At 39.8% G+C, this 19,817-nt stretch overlaps 1 protein-coding gene across 1 annotated transcript; it reads right to left on the bottom strand.

Annotated features, from left to right (window-relative positions):
* Positions 1-446: 446 nt before the first annotated feature.
* Positions 447-12,128, bottom strand: TMIGD1 (transmembrane and immunoglobulin domain containing 1). The gene is made up of 6 exons (XM_032615001.1): positions 11,998-12,128; positions 10,101-10,379; positions 6,655-6,933; positions 1,969-2,072; positions 1,115-1,155; positions 447-563 (listed from the first exon to the last, which is right to left on the bottom strand). Exons 1-6 carry the CDS (start codon positions 12,122-12,124, stop codon positions 560-562), a joined length of 834 nt encoding a protein of 277 aa, XP_032470892.1. The 5' UTR covers positions 12,125-12,128; the 3' UTR covers positions 447-559.
* Between the last annotated feature and the right edge of the window lie 7,689 nt (positions 12,129-19,817).

Here is a 19,817-nt window from a genome sequence, read left to right as displayed (position 1 = left end):
TTTTTATAATACTGAATTTTTTCCATTTAAAGGAATACTTTATATTCTGAGATTATATCCTTCCTTTTTTAGTCCTAGAACATTTCTTTTTTTGAAATGACTGTGAAGGTAGATATAATTGATATTACTCATGTGTTTCCTTGGCAACTTTAGAAATTGATCCCTCTATGTTGCCCCCATCCCCCAGTTTTTTTTGGTAGTGTACTGATTTGTGAAACCCAAATATCTGTTAATCTCCTACCTAGAAGAATACACACTAAATGTAAATGGTTACCAATCTTTTCAGGACAGATTTCAATTAATTAACATATCCTTCAAGGAGAAGACTTTAAAAATCTTATCTTTCAATCTTTACAGCTTTCTTCCTGAAAGTGTTCTTGCAAGTATATTAAATTAGTCATAATAACTACTTCTAAGTGCTTAATGAAACACTTCTTCATAACCTCTGACAATTTGACAGGAATGAACTTCGTAATAGCAATAAATACAGACGGGACTACATAAACCAAGGAGGTCCTGATGCAAAACTCTTGCCGTATTAGATGTCATCCTGGCTTTTTCATCTGAAATGAATCAAGAAATTAATTATAAAGGTGATCATAACACTAAGAAAAAAAATCAAAACAAAATTCAGACTCTTGGAAAGTATGCCTCTGTTCTTTTTAGCCACTGCCCGCTTCAGGTATGCTGGAGCCAACGGTCTAAAGGAAGCTCCAAAGAGAAGGCGGTATTTAGGTTGAGGAATGTGGCTTCTGACCTGGTTGTGAAGGAGAATGCAGCAGTGGCTTCCCCCAGGGTGAGCTCTCTCAGACATTTACATTGTGTGGCAATTAAAGGCAGTTGCACAAGAATTAGCCTGAAATTGCTTAAAGAAAGAGTAGGCTCAAGACCAAAGGTGCGGTCAGTTCCAAGCAACCTTCCAACCTAGCCTCACCTGTCTTCCTCTAAAGGGGAGGCAGATTCTCCTCCACCCTCCATTCTCCTCTGAACCACTTCACCTTCTAGCACCTTCCATCTCAGGAGGAGTTTGCCCAGGATGGGCTTTATGATGCACACCACTGACTGCTACCCATCTGCTTATGGAAAATCGTTGACCCCAGCCCAGAGTACTTACAGAGCTGTTCTGCTTTGAAGATCTTTATCCTTTACGCAGAGCTAAAAGCAAACAGGACAAGGGCAATGAATTTGCCTGTTTTGCTAAGGCCCACGCATAAACATTTTGAATGCATCAGGGTGGCTCAAGGGACCGGAAACCCAAACGTCTGTTTATCGTCTATGTAGAAAAATACATACCAATACAGAGGTGGCTGGGAATACAGCCACCTCTGCACTGGTCGAGGTCTTATTTCTTTGACCACATTAATCACTTTTATTTAACCTAAGAAAATGTAATTCCACACTGGCCTTTCCTTAGAGGCTTTCTGCCACATTTGCCTGCCTTTGGCACTGGATTAACTGGTGGAGTCAAATGCATAGCATTAACCTATGCATGCAGGTCCTCTGCATCATGCTAACCAACAAGGTTAACCATCCAACAATTCAGACTCCAGCCCCCCACAGCCAGAGCATGTGGCTGTACTCAAGAGGTGAGCAGTAAGTGCCATCTTTTGCACACAGATCTCTGAATCCAGAGCAGATGCGCCTCTATGTTTATTTATTTATTGTACCAAAGGAACCATAGCAACAATAAAGAGAAATTTAAAAGGAAGAAAAATCAGCACCTACTTCTAACACCACAGCTATTTTCATTCAGGTCTTGTCCATATGCACTTCTATTCTTCTACTCTATTCTTCGTAAAGCTGTACTCATAATAGATGTACAATTTTATTCCCTTAAGCAACTTCCATTTTAGATCTCATGGGAGAGAGACCAGATCGTTCAAGTATGGTTCCTAATTCTATAGTCACTTATATAGCCAGTTCTCTGCTTTTGTTTAGATGACTTTTTAGCTTAGAATACTTAGATACCTTCATCATTCTTTTTCTTCTGGCAATCAGTCCAAATAACAAGGTCAGAAAGACCACAATACATGCAGCAATAACGGGTTCTATTGGTACAGATGAAGCTTTATCTGTTGGAAGTGCAAACACAGGAAACGAGAAAGTTAACATTTATATGCTTCTAATTTATGTACTTCTAGTATGTCCCAGCCACGGTGCCTTGCACTTAACATTTTTCCTCTTAATTAAATTCTCCAAACAATCCTGAAGAATTTTATTATCATTCTTTTTTATAGGCGAGGAACCAGGGGCTTTGAGTTTACTTGTCCAAAGTCACAGAACTAATAACTAGCAGAGACAGGCTTTGAATCCATTCCTCTTTGGAAGGATAATTTATTGTAATATGAATAACTCCCCAAAGTCAGATCATTTTGTGCTTGATCCATAATTTTTGCCATGCAGAAAGCAGAAGCAAGCTGAAATCAATGCTTTTTCCTGCCATTTGAAAAGCCCGAAAGATGTTGGGAGGTATCCTCGAAGGAGAAAGAGAGGCAGGAAGGTTTTAAGAGGAAGAAGAGAAAAGGTGAGGAAGCTGCTGGACCAAGGAGGGAGGAACAGTGGGACCCTTGTAGCTGTGCTGTGATTGTGCCCCAGGTAGGTGACAAGACATTATACAGGGTGATTGCATAGTGCCTGCCCCTAGGAAAGTAGAACTCTAAGCATCAGCCTTCCCAATCTTGGCAAAGATTCTCATCTTTCCCTAAAGGATATGGAAGAACAGAGAGTCTACTTCTAATCTGGGCTAGGAAGACACCAGCCACCTAGAAGTGAAAGCCCATTCCCTTGTTTTGTGAACACCAGGTAAGCTCAGAGCCATTTTGTACTATAGGTGCAGTCCCTGTGCTTGTAAGCTTTCCAAGAGCCTATGAAAATATTTGAGACTGGAAAAAAAAGTATTGGCTCCAAAATATGAAAATAAAGTGGCAAAGTTAATCAAAATGCATAAATGTTTAAGCATCTATAAAATGTAACTTTGTGTCGACTATCACCCAACTGTTAAATAATAATAATAACATTTAAAACTTAAGAACCAAATTAATAATTTATAGAAAAATTCAAAATGTATGCAAGTTTTAAATACCCTTTCAAATGTTTACAGCCAAAAAGTATACTTAATACTTCATGTTAATATATTAGATATGGGGTGAAACGTACAAAAGTAAGAGTGCTAAGGTCAACAAAGGTATTGAAATGACTCTGTCTAAGCTCCTGGATTCTGATGCCACCCTAGGAGGGAAAGGAGCTCCAATCATGGCTAAGATAAAATGTTTGGAATTTATAGGAAATAAAGAGTGTGCTATTTATTGTATAATTGAGTTTGTAGAGTGAATGAAATCAATAGATTTTTGCTAAATGACTACTGTGTGTTAGGTGCTGTTCTTAGCCCTGAAAAAATAGGACAGGCCTGGAAGGCTCCTGTGTCTGAGGAGCTCATATTCTAGTGGGAGAGACTGACATTAAAAAAAAAAAAAACTACTGCAGATCGAGATAGTAAAGGACAAAGTGTTACGAGATAGTATATGAAGGGTGAAAGGAAGAGAGAAGGGGAAGAGAAGACTTTTGATTAGTCTAATTTCAAAGCCCAAGCCCTATATGCCTCAAGATTATGAAATGGGGTTTATCCCTCCATAATTGCATGACACACTATTTACCTTTTAACTGTTGTCTTCTCCATTATATGTCCGGCTCAGGATAATTTTAGGGAGTAGATTAAGCATCCTTTACTTTTGCTCTCTTTTGGCTGTTGCTAAAAATTATTCTCATGACGGTGTGGGTAACACCAACCCTCTGGAGAAGCTCTTCTCAATGGGATTTCTTTCTTTCTTTTTTTTTTTTAAAATATTTATTTATTTGGCTGCACTGGGTCTTAGTTGCGGCATGTGGGATATTTAGTTGCAGCATGTGGGATCTAGTTCCCCGACCAGGGATTGAACCCGGGCCCCCTGCATTGGCAGCACAGAGTCTTAGGCACTGGACCACCAGGAAAGTCCCTGGGACTTCTTGTAAACCCTGACTCTGTAATAGCCAGCCCTGGGACACACCAAAGGGCATCTTACTGGGGACCCCATGAACTTATAGTGCCAAGGAAAGATGTCAAAATGAAGGAGAGGCAAAGGTGGTACAGTTGGGGGAAAAAATCAGAACTCAGTCAGAGATCAGAATATTTTTACCAAGCTGAATAAAATGAAGCCACACGTGACAGCTTTCACTCCATAAACAAACTGAAATAAACTGCCTGACCCACTGGCTCACTTTGGATTCCAAGTTTCTGTTGAAAGTGAGTTTGGAAAGTGTAACTGCATCTCTTCCCTTTACTCTCTTATTTATAACCAGATCTGGTATTTCCCCCCAACCCAACCCAGCCCATATTCATTACAGTAAAATAATCTCAACACGTGGCTAAAATCTTGTGCTCAAGAAAAGATCCGTGATGTCATTTCTCACTTTGCACAGCCTCATTTATAAACTACCCCACTGAGCGGTGAAGCTGGGAGAGCTCATGGCAAACCTGGCATTTAGCCTGAGCACCAGCATCGGAGTGCTTATGCTCCTAAGGCAGCCAATAGCCAGGCAAGTAATAACGCAGGAAGAAATGAGAAAAACCAGTTGGTTTGGAAGAGCTCAACCCCAAACAGGGTTCTGCCCATGAAAGCTAATTTGCCAAGCTGGCATCCTGCTTGCCACACAAGCTGTATGTTTAATGTGACATAGAGCAATTATGATTCCTTCTTAACCAAGAGTTTGTGGGTTTGGTGGTTTTTTTTTTTTTTTTTTTTTTGTGGTACGCGGACCTCTCACTGCCGTGGCCTCTCCCGTTGCAGAGCACAGGCTCCGGACGCGCAGGCTCAGCGGCCATGGCGCACGGGCCCAGCCGCTCCGCGGCAATGTGGGATCCTCCCGGACCGGGGCACGAACCCGTGTCCCCTGCATCGGCAGGCGGACTCTCTGTGCCACCAGAGAAGCCCGTGGGTTTGGTTTTTAAAGCAAGTAGCCCCTGGGCATACTGTCACTGTTCTGCAGGAGAGATTACTGAACGCACCAGTAATCACAGTGATGGGCATTCAACTGGCAGCCCTTCCTACCCACCAGCCACTCTATTGGTACAGTAATAAGAAGCCCTATGGTCACATGTCCAACGCTTCTGGCTGGGGTTCAATTGGCTTCCTGAGGACTGGCAAGAAAGGCAATGAGTGGCACAGAGAGGCAAATGACAAAGCGAGTGATGTTCTAACAAGATGTGGGAGCCTCAGCTTGTTCGGCTGCTTCTAGCATCCTGGCCCCAGACCAGGAAATGTGTGCGTGAGCATTATCTGCATCTGCCACTCCTCTTTCTATATGAGTGAGAAATAAGAGGAGGGAAGGACACGTGGAGCTTCTTTTGTTCCTTGTTATCGCAGAGATCATAAACCTGGGTAGAAGAAGCATGAAGCCAAGAGAAAGAAGCTGTTTCCCCCATTCTCCCTCGCTCACTTTTCTGATTAGCCTATAGGTTACAATTTCAGAGTTAGGAGTGATGTTATAGATCTATTTTCTTATCTAGTCAGTATATTTTTCCTCTATGTGTTTATGACTTCTCTTCCGTTTGTCACTAAGCTGTTAACTCAAAAGTCCAGTTCTGGATTTCCCTGGTGGCGCAGTGGTTAAGAATCCGCCTGCCCATGCAGGGAACATGGGTTCCAACCCTAGTCCGGGAAGATCCCACATGCCGAGGAGCAACTAAGCCCGTGCACCACGACTACCGAGCCTGCGCTCTAGAGCCTGCAAGCCACAACTACTGAGTCTGCGTGCCACAACTACTGAAGCCTGCGCGCCTAGGGCCTGTGCTCCACAACAAGAGAAGCCACCGCAATGAGAAGCCCACACACCGCAACGAAGAGTAGCCCCCGCTTGCCGCAACTAGAGAAAACCCGTGCGCAGCAATGAAGACCCAACGCAGGCAAATAAAAAAAGAAAAGTCCAGTTCCTACAAACCTTGTTGCCTAGGAAAATTCATGGAAATACTCCTCCATAAAAGCCAACCAGAACTGTCTTCTACTACTTGATTCTAGAAAAGGACCTTTGCTCAAAAAGCAGTATCCTATATGGAATGGGAATAATTCCCCTAAAAGAAACAACTAGAATTCCTTGGATCGAGATAATTCTCCAAAGAAAATCCTAGCTACTAATCATAATTGTCATCATCATTAGTTGTCACAAAAAATATTTACTGAGCATCTCTCTGAGTTTTGTACTATGCTAGATATTACTTAAAAAAAGAGTTACCTTTGTGGATGGACCGCAAAAGTATTACGCTCTCTGTCGATTTGACAGAGAAAAACAAATACTGTATGTTATCACTTATATGTGGAAAAAAATAAATGAATGTATAAAACAAAACAGAAACAGACTCACAGATATAGAAAACAAACTAGTGGATACCAGTGAGGAGAGGGAAGGAGGGAGGGGCAAGATAGGGCTATAGGATTATGAGATACAAACTTTGTGTGTAAGCAACAAGGATATATTGTACAACACAGGGAAATATAGCCATTGTTTTGTAATAATGTGAAAGGGAGTATAATCTATAAAAATATTAAATCACTATGCTGTACACCTGAAACTAACATAATATGGTAAATCAACTATATTTCAGTAAATAAACAATAGAGTTACCTTTGACAATAAGGTGAAAGTCCTTGGTCTTCGTTTCTATAAGTGAATTTGCAATACAGCTGTAGGTTCCATTGTCAGATTTCTTGACTTTGGTGATTGACAGTTGAAGATACTCACTTGTCTGTTGGATTTGGTGATGGTTTTTCTCTAAATTCAAGAAGCCACTGTTTTTGTGCCACATCATTTGAGCCTGGGGGTTGGATTTCACATTGCAAACCAACTTCACATCACTGCCTTCCTCAGCTGTTTGGAAGTCGTTTCCACTTAGGAGAGGAGGAACTGCAAGATGCAAGCATTTAAGTTTAATTAGCAGATAAGCAGTAGTTTATTGCCAGTGTTCAAGATGTCCCTTCAGTCTATCTCATGTAGTTATTCATTTATTTGACAAAAATTTATTGAGTACCTACTGTATGGCAAGCACTGGGCTAGGAACCAGGGGTACAATGGTAAATAACATACGTCCAGCTTCAAACTTAATAGCACTTTTAATGTGGTGGGGAAGACAAACCATGAAACAAATGTATATAATAATGAATCTGTATTAAGTAGACAATTTGTAACACACGGAACAATAACCATACTTGTCCTGGCCAGAGATTTACCAATGCATATTTGCATTTCCTCAATGATCTTCTAGAAATAATGTCCTTCTGTCAGAAGGCACTCCAATCGTGGCAACTCTGGCATCCGTGGAAGGTGAGCATAACCTTGAGCCCCTCTCAGCCTTCTGTGTGAGCAACTTCTTATTCCCGTCATGATAAGGACATCTGTAGACCCATAGATTGTCAAACACATTTATCTTCACCAAATGATTCCAACCCTTAATACCACCAGGGCTTTCCAACATCTAGGGGGAGAAATGGCTGAACTGACTCTCCCCTCTTCTCCATGCTTCTTGCATTTTTTTGGCCAAGGTACAGAAGAGTAATAAAATGCATGAAAAGTGGGCAGTAGGAAAGAGATAGACGCAGAGAAGGAGGGAAAAAAGGAGCTTGTATAATCTGCACACTGAATAATTAGACCCTGAGTAGGCTGTGCTATTAATAGCTCTCTCAGAAAAATGACATTTTATTGCTCTTTGGAATGTGTTTGAATTCTGTATTCATGTCCAACAAGAATGTTATATGGTATTCAGATAGTTGTTCCTTTTTATTTAACTATTTAAAATTAATTTTTAAGCATATCGGCTCTACATGAGCATTCCCTTTTAAAAGTATTAGTACATTGCAGATAAAGTTAAGGTCCTCCTTGACTCCATCCTGGTCACTTCCTGACTCCCCAGAGACACCCAGTGCTATGAGTTTGATGTAAATACTTGCAGATCTTTTTTTTTTAAATAGTATTTTTAAAATACATATGATATTCCCATAGGAAATATATTGTATTGTTCTAGGAGGGTGAGAAGTGTTTACATAAAAGACTTCACTCTCTCAACAATTGCACACTTTGAGATATATTCATGTTGAACCACAGAATTCCAGCTCATTGCTTTTAGAGTGCTATAGTATAATATCTGACTTTTTAATTATTTTATTTTGATGGGCATCAGGTTATTTTCATTTAAAAATGCTAAACAGTGCTTCAGTAAACATCCTTGTAAAAAAAAGTATGGGCTCAGGACAGAACCCTCTGTAGTGACTATAATCTAAAGACTAAAAGCAAAAGCAAGGAGAAAAATGTGACCAGATGTTTAGCAAATATTTAAATAAAATCTAAAAGGAAAAGTCAAAAAAAATCCTTGTATATGTCTCTTTATGCATATGTGCACGTATTTCTCTAAGGTTAACATCTCAAAGCAGAAACGCTGGGTCATAGGGTAGGTGCACTTTAAATTTTGATAGATATTGCGAAAGAGGTGGTCTCAATTTATACTTTCAGCAACAACGTTATAAAAGAAGTTTCTGCACACCCTCCTCAAATAGTGTATTATCAAGTTTCCATTGAGTTCTTGGTCTGCCATTTATAACAATAATCCATAATACTCAAGATTGTACATATTCTTGTCACTTTATAACCTTATCTTGATTTATTGATTGATGAGTTTGTGTCAATTATTGTCACTATGAATCACTGACCAATTGGTTTTTTTCTATAGATGTGCAACGATGATAATATTAAATGTGGAATCAGGCTGGGAAACTGAAAATCATTTTTTTAAGCCACTGAATCATATTATCGGCATTTCTACTGCGTCTCTCTTAAGAAGGTTACAGTGGGAAGAGCACTAGATTGGGAGCCTGGGGATTTGTTTTCTGTTCTCAGCTCCAGATGTGATAATTAGGGCCTTCATTCTGGGCCTCAGTTTCCTTGTCTGTCATTTTATAAGGATTACAAAAGCTCCAAGGTATGCTGATAGTCTTGGATTCTAACAAAGTTGCCAAGAGATAGCTTGTTAAAAATCACATTTTATCAATTCATAGGAAATAAAAAGCAAAGCTCCTTTGCCCAGAAACATGTAAATGATTCACTCTGGAAGCCCAAGCTGCAGGATGCCAGCAGATTCCAGTACTGGATTCCTTGCCATTTTTCCCACCCTTTTATCTCAGGAACAATGGCATCAATTTTTCACAGAAAAGTTTGCTGAGCTCATGGGATCAAATGGCTTTGACATTTTATTACTAGGTTCCAAGTCCAGAGCTCTTTCTACCAGACCACACCATATTATCACCCTTACTCACATCAGCGCTCACCACACTATCCACACCCCCCTCACGTAGAACCAGTCTTCCACCCAAACCACCTACGTGATCACCTCCGTAGACTCATTCGAAGGACGACTAACCTCAGATAGTTCCACCAATGGCTTACCAGTACCTGGAACCCAAATATCAAAGAGCTTCACCTTTGAGGGTTTAAGGTGATGTCAAAAGATTCCCAATGAATATCTTTCTAAGTAGAACACAAAAGCTAGAAAAACGTTTAAGAACGAAAAGATTGGTAATTTTAAATACACAAACATTTAAAATTTCAATATGGCAAAAAAAAGAACTATTTTAAAATGTCAAAAATAAATAGACGAAATACTTATCATTCAAAATAACAAAAGGCTAATTTCCTTAATGTACAAAGCGCTTATACAAATCAATAAGAAAAAGGCAAATAACCTAATAGAAAAATGGGTAAAGGACATGAGCAAGCATTTTGCAGGCAAGAACCGTGAAAAGCTAATGCATTTACGAAAAGGTGAACACCCTCATTCCTGATTTAGAAAATGAAAATAAAATTTCAAGTCAGGCTGACAGATTCTTAGAGCTTGAGGATACTCAGGCTCATGAGGGTGTGGGAAACAGGCACCCTCATGCAAGGTTGTGGGATCATAAATAGGGCAATTGGGCAGTATCAAGCAAATGTTAAAATACACATACTCTTTAGACCCAGATTTCATCTACCACTTAGTGTAGTACAGACAACACAGACTAACTAGCAGTTTCTTTCCCCTCACTCACAAATGACATTCAGCACCACTGAGATGGACGTCGACTGATTCCTCCTCAGCTTGCAGGTAAAGGTGATGCCGTTGTCATTTTCACTGATGGAAGTGACACAGACAGAGCTTGAGTTGATTTTGTTTCCAGATTTCAAATCCACTCTCCCATCTTCGCGGTACCAGAGAAGTTCTTCTTCTCTGGTATGGTTTTGAACAGCACAGTTCAGAGATTCTTCGAGGCCAGGCACAGTGTCCAGAATATAGTTTTCAGTTTTACCATTCACAGTTAAAACAGAACCTGGGAGTGCAGGAAGAAACTATTAAGATAGAGTGAACAATCTAAATGACCATAATTAGAGAATTGGTTAAATATGTTACATTGGTACAATGAAATGCTCCGCAGTGATTAAAAATAGTCATATTGAGCTATGCGATTTTACAAGGAAAAGATCGAAAAAGGATTATTAATTTAAAAGAGGAAAAGGTTAAAAAATGATGGTTACCAAATTTTGCTGCACATTGGAATCATCTGGGGATCTTCAAAAACGTACTGATGCCTGGCTCCCACCCCCAGACGTTCTGACTAATTAATATTAGTGTAACCTGGGCACTGGGGTGTTAAAAAAGCTCCCAGGTGATTCTAGTATGCAGAGAAGTTTGAGAACCACTGGGTTAGAAAACAATATGTATGGAATTACCCCATTTATACACACACACACACACACACACACACACACACATATATATATATATGGACAAGTCTTGGGAAAATCCTATCTATATATTGACTAGGATGGATAAAAATAGAGAAAACAGTGGAGAAATAGTTACCAGATCTAAATTGTTTATTTCAAGTGCTTGGAAATAGCATAGTAAGGGGATGGGAGTGGGGAAATACAAAGGAGAAAGAAAGAGCAAAATGGAAAAATATTTAAGACATAATATTAGGTGAATAGGCAGAATGTAAAGTACATCTCTAACAATTCCTATAAATATATCAAAATTGAATATGCATATGGGCAAAAGCTACTTTGAAAACATTTTTGATTAGATGATGGGATTATAGACAAATTTGGTTTTGTATATCTGATGTTTCACTATTATACTGACAGTGTAGTAAAATAAGATGTTTAAACATCTGTGGTTTGTGTGGTAAAGCTGTTGTTGTGGGGTGGATGATCAGGATATATAGCAGTTAATTTTTACCTCTGATTTTTAGAAATCCATTGTAACATACCTAAATTTCAGTTTGTACTTTCCTCATTTAGAAGCAAGTAACAAAGCTAAAAAATGACTTTAGCTGCCACAAACTTGCCCCCTGTGTATCATTTGTTAATATATTCTGTAAATGCGTTAACTTTTCCTTTAAAAAGCATGAACTACTGGTGATTGCTGCCTAGCATTTTTTTAAAACCTGGAAGAATATACATCAAAACGTTGAGTGGTTATCTCTTGATGATGGGATTTGGGGGGATTTTTACTTTTCTTTATTCTTTTATATATTTCCTAACTTATATTACAGTGACTGCTTATCACTTTTTGAATCAAGAAGGAAAAAGGTATTTCCAGGTTGGGGTGGGGAGCAAACATAGAAAAGATTTTCGTGTATGTTGTATGCTCAGATAAAGAGCAGAGGTTTATTTTAGGTATGATTAGTAATGAAATGCATTAAAATGTAGGAAAATTCTGGCTGTGGCTCTGGAGAGAATAAAATACTTCAACCCTGTCTTATAATATCAGAACCATAAAAATATTTTTCCACTTAATTTTTCACTATTTTATCTGACTTCTGTACTCTGAGCCATACCAACTGTGTAATCATTCCAGTTTGGATTCTGTATTTTCCCAAAGCCCCCAATCATTTTATAATCTGAAATTTTCTTTATTTGAAAAGAAGCCCAAAAGTATTAACTTACTTGTCATCTCATGTGGCAAAGATAAAATCACTAAGAGAAGAAATCTGTACATTTGCATTAGGCTGCTGGTCTTCCATGCCATGTTTAATGAATTTAAGTCTGATCTGCTGGGGGAAAAAGAGTGCATTTGGTTCTGCACTTTGGTCTACACTGAGCTTATGAACCTCCTCTTGTCTATTATATATTTAAAATAAAGTCCCAGATGAGTCATCCCAGTTATAATGGTACTATTTCTAGTTTTTAATTAAACAATCTTGTTCTGACTACTAGGTTCAAAGTACTTCTAGTATTAGGTTTGGTTTTTTTTTTTTTTTTTTTTTTTTTTGCGATACGCGGGCCTCTCACTGTTGCGGCCTCTCCCGTTGCAGAGCACAGGCTCCGGATGCGCAGGCTCAGCGACCATGGCTCACGGGCCCAGCCGCTTCGCGGCATGTGGGATGTGGGATCTTCCCGGACCAGGGCACGAACCCGTGTCCCCTGCATCAGCAGGCGGACTCTCAAGCACTGCGCCACCAGGGAAGCCCGTATTAAGTGTTTTTTAAAAGACAGCAAAACACGAAACCACAAGGAAATAGGCCATAAAACAGAGGGTAGCTACAGAGCAGCCCCGGGGAAGGTGAAACCAGTCTTCCCTAGAGACATTGATAGAATGTCATTTTAACAGTAAGAAAAGTGAAATTTCCTTTCTGCTCAGATAGCCTCTGCTGAACAAAGTAATTCTTGTCTTGAAAGCCTCTCTCAGGTCATTTTTCATAAAGTTGCTCTCTGCTAATAGAGGGTTTTTGAAACTGTTCCAAATCACATAGATTCAAATGGTTTGTACCTTAGAAAAGACTCAATTCGAACATGGCCTCTAGTCTTTTTTTTAAGATTTATTATTTATTTATTTAATTTATTTTTGGCTGTGTCGGGTCTTAGTTGCAGCACACGGGATCTTTGTTGTGGTGCGTGGGCTTCTCTCTAGTTGTGGCACGCAAGCTTAGTTTCCCCATGGCATGTGGGATTTTAGTCCCCTGACCAAGGACTGAACCCGCGTTCCCTGCATTGTAAGGCAGATTCTTTACCATTGGACCACCAGTGAAGTCCCAGCCTCAAGCTTCAAACCACATTAATCTCTGCTTTCCCCCTTCCCTCCACCCCTCATAACACTCTTCCCCCTTGACCCAGTATAGGCTAAAAAGAATAAATAACAAAGGCCTCTTTTCTCCCTTCTTCTGCGCTTTTCCTGCTGCCATCTCTCTCCCAAAGATATTCCCTGCTTCCATCTGGGGGAAACATGTACTTATTACTTCCTTTTAGGAGTATCACTATAAATACAATAGAAACACATATGGAATGTTTTCTAAGCAACAGGCAGTGTGCTAAACACTTTACATACATTATTTCAATCTCAGTTAAGCCCCTAACAAGCTTCTTGAGGTCATTTCTAAAGGTTTTGAGGGATTATATAATTTGACCAAATGTCAAATTACATGATCCGTAAATGTCAGGGTGACGATTCTAACCCAGGACTCCTAAAGCAATGTTCTTCACCATGCTGCTGCCTAGGTAAACATTATCTTCCTTAAAGAAACTGCTGTTAATCCCTTCCTGTCCCTGTCCACTCCAAAGACCTCAGCAACTTGGAGTTTTGTCCTCTTAACACAAATATAAAACTTCAAGAGCTGGAACATACCTATGACTTTTGGGGGCTGGCTCTGCTCCTCCCCACGCCAGGCCTGTCCTGCCAGGAGCAAGTTTCATTCCTGCCAGACTCACTCTTTCTGGCTGGCATGTCTTCATCAATCTTTCAGTAAGATGCTATTAGAAATAATACTGATTCTTTTATAATTTAAAAATTTTGTCAGTAAGATTTCCAATACAGCACTGTTAACAGTGATGATTTCAGAATTTGGTCATTAAAAGAGTTTTCTCAAGCACTATCCACTGTAGATGCTTAGTAAACAGTGAGAGTGTGGGCTTCTTAGCAGACCTCACCCTACCCTATTAAGGAGGATGATTGCTGTCTCCCTTTCTCTTCCACCCCATTAAGACAACAACTTTTCAAAATGAATTTCTCTCACTTGATTTGTTTTTAATTTTCATGACTCTTTACTTTCTATACAAGACAAAGTCTTACCGCTTACCCACTGAGCTCTGAAAGCTGACTTCCTTGGCCAATCGTTCCTCCGTCTGGGAACATCCTTTTCCTGTTACCATCTTTATAATACTTGAATTTGAACACTTTATGACAGTAGGGTCAAGTAAATAAGGTACATTGGGTTCAAAGTCTGTTTCTCTTTGTGGATTCTTAGAGAAGACAGTAATTGGGAAAGGCATCTTCTTAAGATCCAAGTTTTTCTGTGTACTTAAGTTACTGGGTGGGGCCAGGTACTAACAAGGATGTAATTGTTCCAAGAAAGCCTGACCTTGTGCAAAAATTGTAGCACACCTCACTGACAGTTGTCATGCTCAAGTTAGATGGCTGTGCTTGATAGCTGACAGCCTGAGAATTATGATAGGGCAAGTCTGAGGGGAGTCTGATTTTCATAGTGGCTGAAACACTGGAAGATTCCACACAACTTAAATAATGCTGGAAAAATATTACTTACCACTGGCAACCCAAGTGTAGTATATAAGCTGTGCTACGACAGGCATGGCAGGGGAAAGTTTTATCCCTCTGAGGCTCTCAACTGACTGAGAATCCTTGCTTTACACTTTCAAGAATTAGTAATTTGAAGATAACATTTTTATTTATTTATTAATTATATAGCAGGTTCTTATTAGTCATCAATTTTATACACATCAGTGTATACATGCCAATCCCACTATCCCAATTCAGCACACCACCATCCCCACCCTCCTACGGCTTTCCCCCCTTGGTGTCCATATGTTTGTTCTCTACATCTGTGTCTCAATTTCTGCCCTGCAAACTGGTTCATCTGTACCATTTTTCTAGGTTCTACATACATGTGTTAATATACAATATTTGTTTTTCTCTTTCAGACTTACTTCACTCTGTATGACAGTTTCTAGATCCATCCACGTCTCAACAAATGACCCAATTTCGCTCCTTTTTATGGCTGAGTAATATTCCATTGTATATATGTACAACATCTTCTTTATCCATTCATCTGTCGATGGGCATTTAGGTTGCTTCCATGACCTGGCTATTGTAAGTAGTACTGTAATGAATATTGGGGTGCATGTGTCTTTTTGAATTGTGGTTTTCTCTGAGTATATGCCCAGTAGTGGGATTGCTGGGTCATATGGTAATTATATTTTTAGTTTTTTAAGGAACCTCCATACTGTTCTCCATAGTGGCTGTATCAGTTTACATTCCTACCAACAGTTCGAGGGTTTCCTTTTCTCCACACCCTCTCCAGCATTTGTTGTTTGTAGATTTTCTGATGATGCCCATTCTAACTGGTGTGAGGCGATACCTCATTGTAGTTTTTTTATTTTTTTATTTTTTTGCGGTGCGCAGGCCTCTCACTGTTGCAGCCTCTCCCATTGCGGAGCACAGGATCTGGACGCGTAGGCTCAGCGGCCATGGCTCATGGGCCCAGCCACTCCGCGGCATGTGGGATCCTCCCAGACCGGGGCACGAACCCGTGTCCCCTGCATCGGCAGGCAGACCCTCAACCACTGAGCCACCAGGGAAGCCCCTCATTGTAGTTTTGATTTGCATTTCTCTAATAATCAGTGATGTTGAGCAGCTTTTCATGTGCTTCTTGGCCATCTGTATGTCTTCTTTGGAGAAATGTGTATTTAGGTCTTCTGCCCATTTTTGGATTGGGTTGTTTGTTTTTTTAATATTGAGCTGCATGAGCTGTTTATATATTTTGGAGATTAATCCTTTGTCGGTTGATTCGTTTGCAAATATTTTCTCCCATTCTGAGGGTTGTATTTTCATCTTGTTTATGGTTTCCTTTGCTGTGCAAAAGCTTTTAAGTTTCATTAGGTCCCATTTGTTTATTTTTGTTTTTATTTCCATTACTCTAGGAGGTGGATCAGAAAAGATCTTGCTGTGATTTATGTCAAAGAGTGTTCTTGCTATGTTTTCCTCTAAGAGTTTTATAGTGTCCGGTCTTGCATTTAGGTCTCTAATCCACTTTGAGTTTATGGTGTTAGGGAGTGTCCTAATTTCATTCTTTTACATGTAGCTGTCCAGTTTTCGCAGCACCACTTATTGAAGAGACTGTCTTTTCTCCATTGTATATCCTTGCCTCCTTTGTCATAGATTAGTTGACCATAGGTGCGTGGGTTTACCTCTGGGCTTTCTATCTTGTTCCATTGATCTATGTTTCTGTTTTTGTGTCAGTACCATATTGTCTTGATTACTGTAGCTTTGTAGTATAATCTGAAGTCAAGGAGTCTGATTCCTCCAGCTCCGTTTTTTTCCCTCAAGACTGCTTTGGCTATTTGGGGTCTTTTTTTTTTTTTTTTTTTTTTTTTGCAGTACGTGGGCCTCTCACCGCTGTGGCCTCTCCCGTTGCGGAGCACAGGCTCCGGACACGCAGGCTCAGCGGCCATGGCTCACGGGCCCAGCCACTCCACCGCATGTGGGATCCTCCTGGACCGGGGCACGAACCCGTGTCCCCTGCATCGGCAGGCAGACTCTCAACCACTGCACCACCAGGGAAGCCCATATTTGGGGTCTTTTATGTCTTCATACAAATTTTAAGATTTTTTGTTCTAGTTCTGTAAAAAATGTCATTGGTAATTTGATAGGAATTGCATTGAATCTGTAAATTGCTTTGGGTAGTAGAGTCATTTTCACAATATTGATTATTCCAATCCAAGAACATGGTATATCTCTCCATCTGTTGGTATCATCTTTAATTTCTTTCATCAGTGTATTATAGTTTTCTGCATACGGGTCTTTTGTCTCCCTAGGTAGGTTAATCCTAGGTATTTTATTCTTTTTGTTACAATGGTAAATGGGAGTGTTTCCTTAATTTCTTTTTGAGATTTTTCATCATTAGTGTATAGGAATGCCAGAGATTTCTGTGCATTAATTTTATATCCTGCTACTTTACCAAATTCATTGATTAGCTCTAGTAGTTTTCTGGTGGCGTCTTTAGGATTCTCTATGTATAGTATCATGTCATCTGCAAACAGTGACAGTTTTACTTCTTTTCCAATTTGTATTCCTTTTATTTCTTTTTCTTCTCTGATTGCCATGGCTAGGACTTCCAAAATTATGTTGAATAATGAAGATAACATTTTTAATTGGTTTAAAATACATATGTTTATGATATCACTTATATATGGAATCTAAAATATGACACAAATGAACTTATCTACGAAACAGAAACAAACTCACAGACATAGAGGAGCGACTGTGGTTGCCAAGTGGGAGGAGAGAGGCAGAGAGATGGACTGGGAGTTTGAGGTTAGTAGATGTAATTATATATAGAATGGGTAAACAACACGGTCCTACTGTATAGCACAGGGAGCTATGTACAATATCCTGTGATAAACCATAATGGAAAAGAATATGAAAAAGAATGTATATATATGTATAACTGAATCACTTTGCTGTACAGCAGAAATTAACACAACATTGTAAATCAACTACACTTCGATAAAAGAAATTTTTAAAAAGACGTGTTTATGGTGTTGTTGCAACATGAATTTTATCTGGCAAGTACTGTTGTTCCCATTCATACAAGAATAAATAAAAAAATATTTATGGTCATCTGTACATTTTAATACATTGGTTAAGAACACCAGAGATCTGCTGCTTGCTAGCTGTATCAGTTCATAAAGCTTTTTACTTCTAGGGTCCTCAGGTTCTTCATCAATACAATGGGAATAATAATAGTGCCCTCCCTACAAGGTCACTTGAGGATTAAATGAAATAAAGCATGTGAAGCAGCCACACAGTAAGCTCTTATTAAGCATTAACTATTATTATTATTAATATAGGCTGGGCAGGGCATAATAAATAAACACAGCCTCACTATAGCATTCTTCCAGTAAGAATCATAACTAAGCATTTCCTGTTGACTGGGTTGCAAGCACCATCTAAGCAGGTTTTGAGTTTGCTTCTGTATGGATCTAAGGGCACTGTGTTTTGCTATCATTTTAAAGATTTTTACTTTTATTTATTTATTTTTGGCTGTGTTGGGTCTTCGTTGCTGTGCACGGGCTTTCTCTAGTTGCAGCGAGCGGGGGCTACTCTTCGTTGCGGTGTGCGGGCTTCTCATTGCGGTGGCTTCTCTGGTTGCACAGCATAGGCTCTAGGCGCACGGGCTTTAGCAGTTGTGGCACACGGGCTCAGTAGTTGTGGCTCACGGGCTTAGTTGCTCCACGGCATGTGGTATCTTCCCAGACCAGGCATGTGGTATCTTCCCAGACCAGGATTTGTCCCCTGCATTGGCAGGTGGATTCTTAACCACTGTGCCACCAGGGAAGCCCTTGTTCTCATTTTAAAATGAACTTAGCAGAGGATTGATGTCTTGGTTCTGGGTCCCTCCAAAGCAGACCTGAAGATAAAACTTTGCATGCAAGTAGTTTATTTAAAGGTGATCTCAGGAAGCACAGTTAGGTAGTGAGATAGGGAAGGAAGGAAAACTAATAAAGGATGTGTTAATGAACAGGTTACTATGGGCAACTGTTGCTGTGGACCCTTTGACAAGCTCTGTGGAACACACCTCAGAATCAACTCATGCGGGGGAAGGAAGCTTGAGTATCTATCTACCAACTTTCCTCCATCATTGGTTAAGGGGCACTTTTGGGGTGTTGACTCCCCAGCACTTCCAGCCCACCCTGTGAAGGCAGAGTGCACTCTCTTGGTCTGGCTGTGAATGTCCAGGCAGACCCTCAGGAAGTCATTGGCTATACGGGAATTGTTTGTGGGTGACCTCTAGGCAGGCCAAGGGGATGTGAGTAGGGCACCAACATCAACTTCTACAAGTGGGTATTAGGTGGTTAGGAAATAACGGTTAATTACTCTTACGTGTAATGGTATTATTGTTATATAGGAGAATGTCCTCATTCTTAAGAGATGCCTACTGAAATATTTATGTGTCACAGTGATTGCAACTAACTTTCAAATGATTCAGCAAAAATAAATAAACACACTCACAAAGCAAATACAGCAAAATGTTAACATTTACTGAATCTAGAGTTAGGTAGTGGTCTATAGATATTCATTGTACTATTCTTTCAACTCTTCTGTATGTTTGACATTTTCATAAATAAAATGTTGAGGAAAAGTATTTAATATTTATTGAGTGTCTGCTATGTGCTGAATACTCTAAGCAATGGGGTTGCCAGTCCCATCCAAACCAAGATGGTAGCTTTGTCATGAATTAGTAAGACTTGGCTTTTCAAGTCACTCTCCTGCCATCTGTGGAGAACTGTTTTAATAACTATACAATGGATAATGTCTATAAACGAATGGTGCTCCCTTAACTCCACAACATTAGGTTGGTACCCTGGGAGATACAAAGATGAGCAAAACAAAGCTCCTGGTCTTCAAGTGTCTTACGTTTCTAGAGGGTTAACAATGATTAGGAGCCGGTTAGAGTGCATTTTCAGATTAAAAACGTTATCATGATGCCCCTTCTGGAGAGTCAAAGAAGTGACGTGCTTTGTCCAAGAACATATAAGTTGTCCCTGGAACATTCCTCTTTCCTAGGACTGACAGAGAGAGGAAACCATTTTGCCATAAGTAGTTAAGCCCAGTAGTTAACCATTAAGCCTAAGTAGTTTGGCTGGTTGGAGTATTAACAGAGTCCAATACTCCACGTCCTCCACAAGTGGCTCAGGCCCAGAGGGACAGAAGACAGGCAGCCTCAAATGTGGAAATTCCTGAGAGTAGAAACAGT

Source organism: Phocoena sinus, chromosome 20 (genome assembly GCF_008692025.1).
Source record: "Phocoena sinus isolate mPhoSin1 chromosome 20, mPhoSin1.pri, whole genome shotgun sequence".
Classification (NCBI taxonomy): Eukaryota; Metazoa; Chordata; class Mammalia; order Artiodactyla; family Phocoenidae; genus Phocoena; species Phocoena sinus.
The sequence above is the reverse complement of the archived record's forward strand: the minus strand, read 5'-3'. Positions and strand labels throughout refer to the sequence as shown.

Excerpts from the sequence above, each read along its gene's own strand:
- TMIGD1 (XM_032615001.1), bottom strand. The coding sequence starts at position 12,124 with ATGCACTCTTTTTCCCCCAGCAGATCAGACTTAAATTCATTAAACATG. Across the intron at positions 6,934-10,100 it reads AGTGGTGCTGAATGTCATTT|TTCCTCCTCTCCTAAGTGGA; the intron begins GTGAGTGAGGGG and ends TGCATCTTGCAG. Across the intron at positions 2,073-6,654 it reads CTTTCACCTTATTGTCAAAG|ATAAAGCTTCATCTGTACCA; the intron begins GTAACTCTATTG and ends CACTTCCAACAG.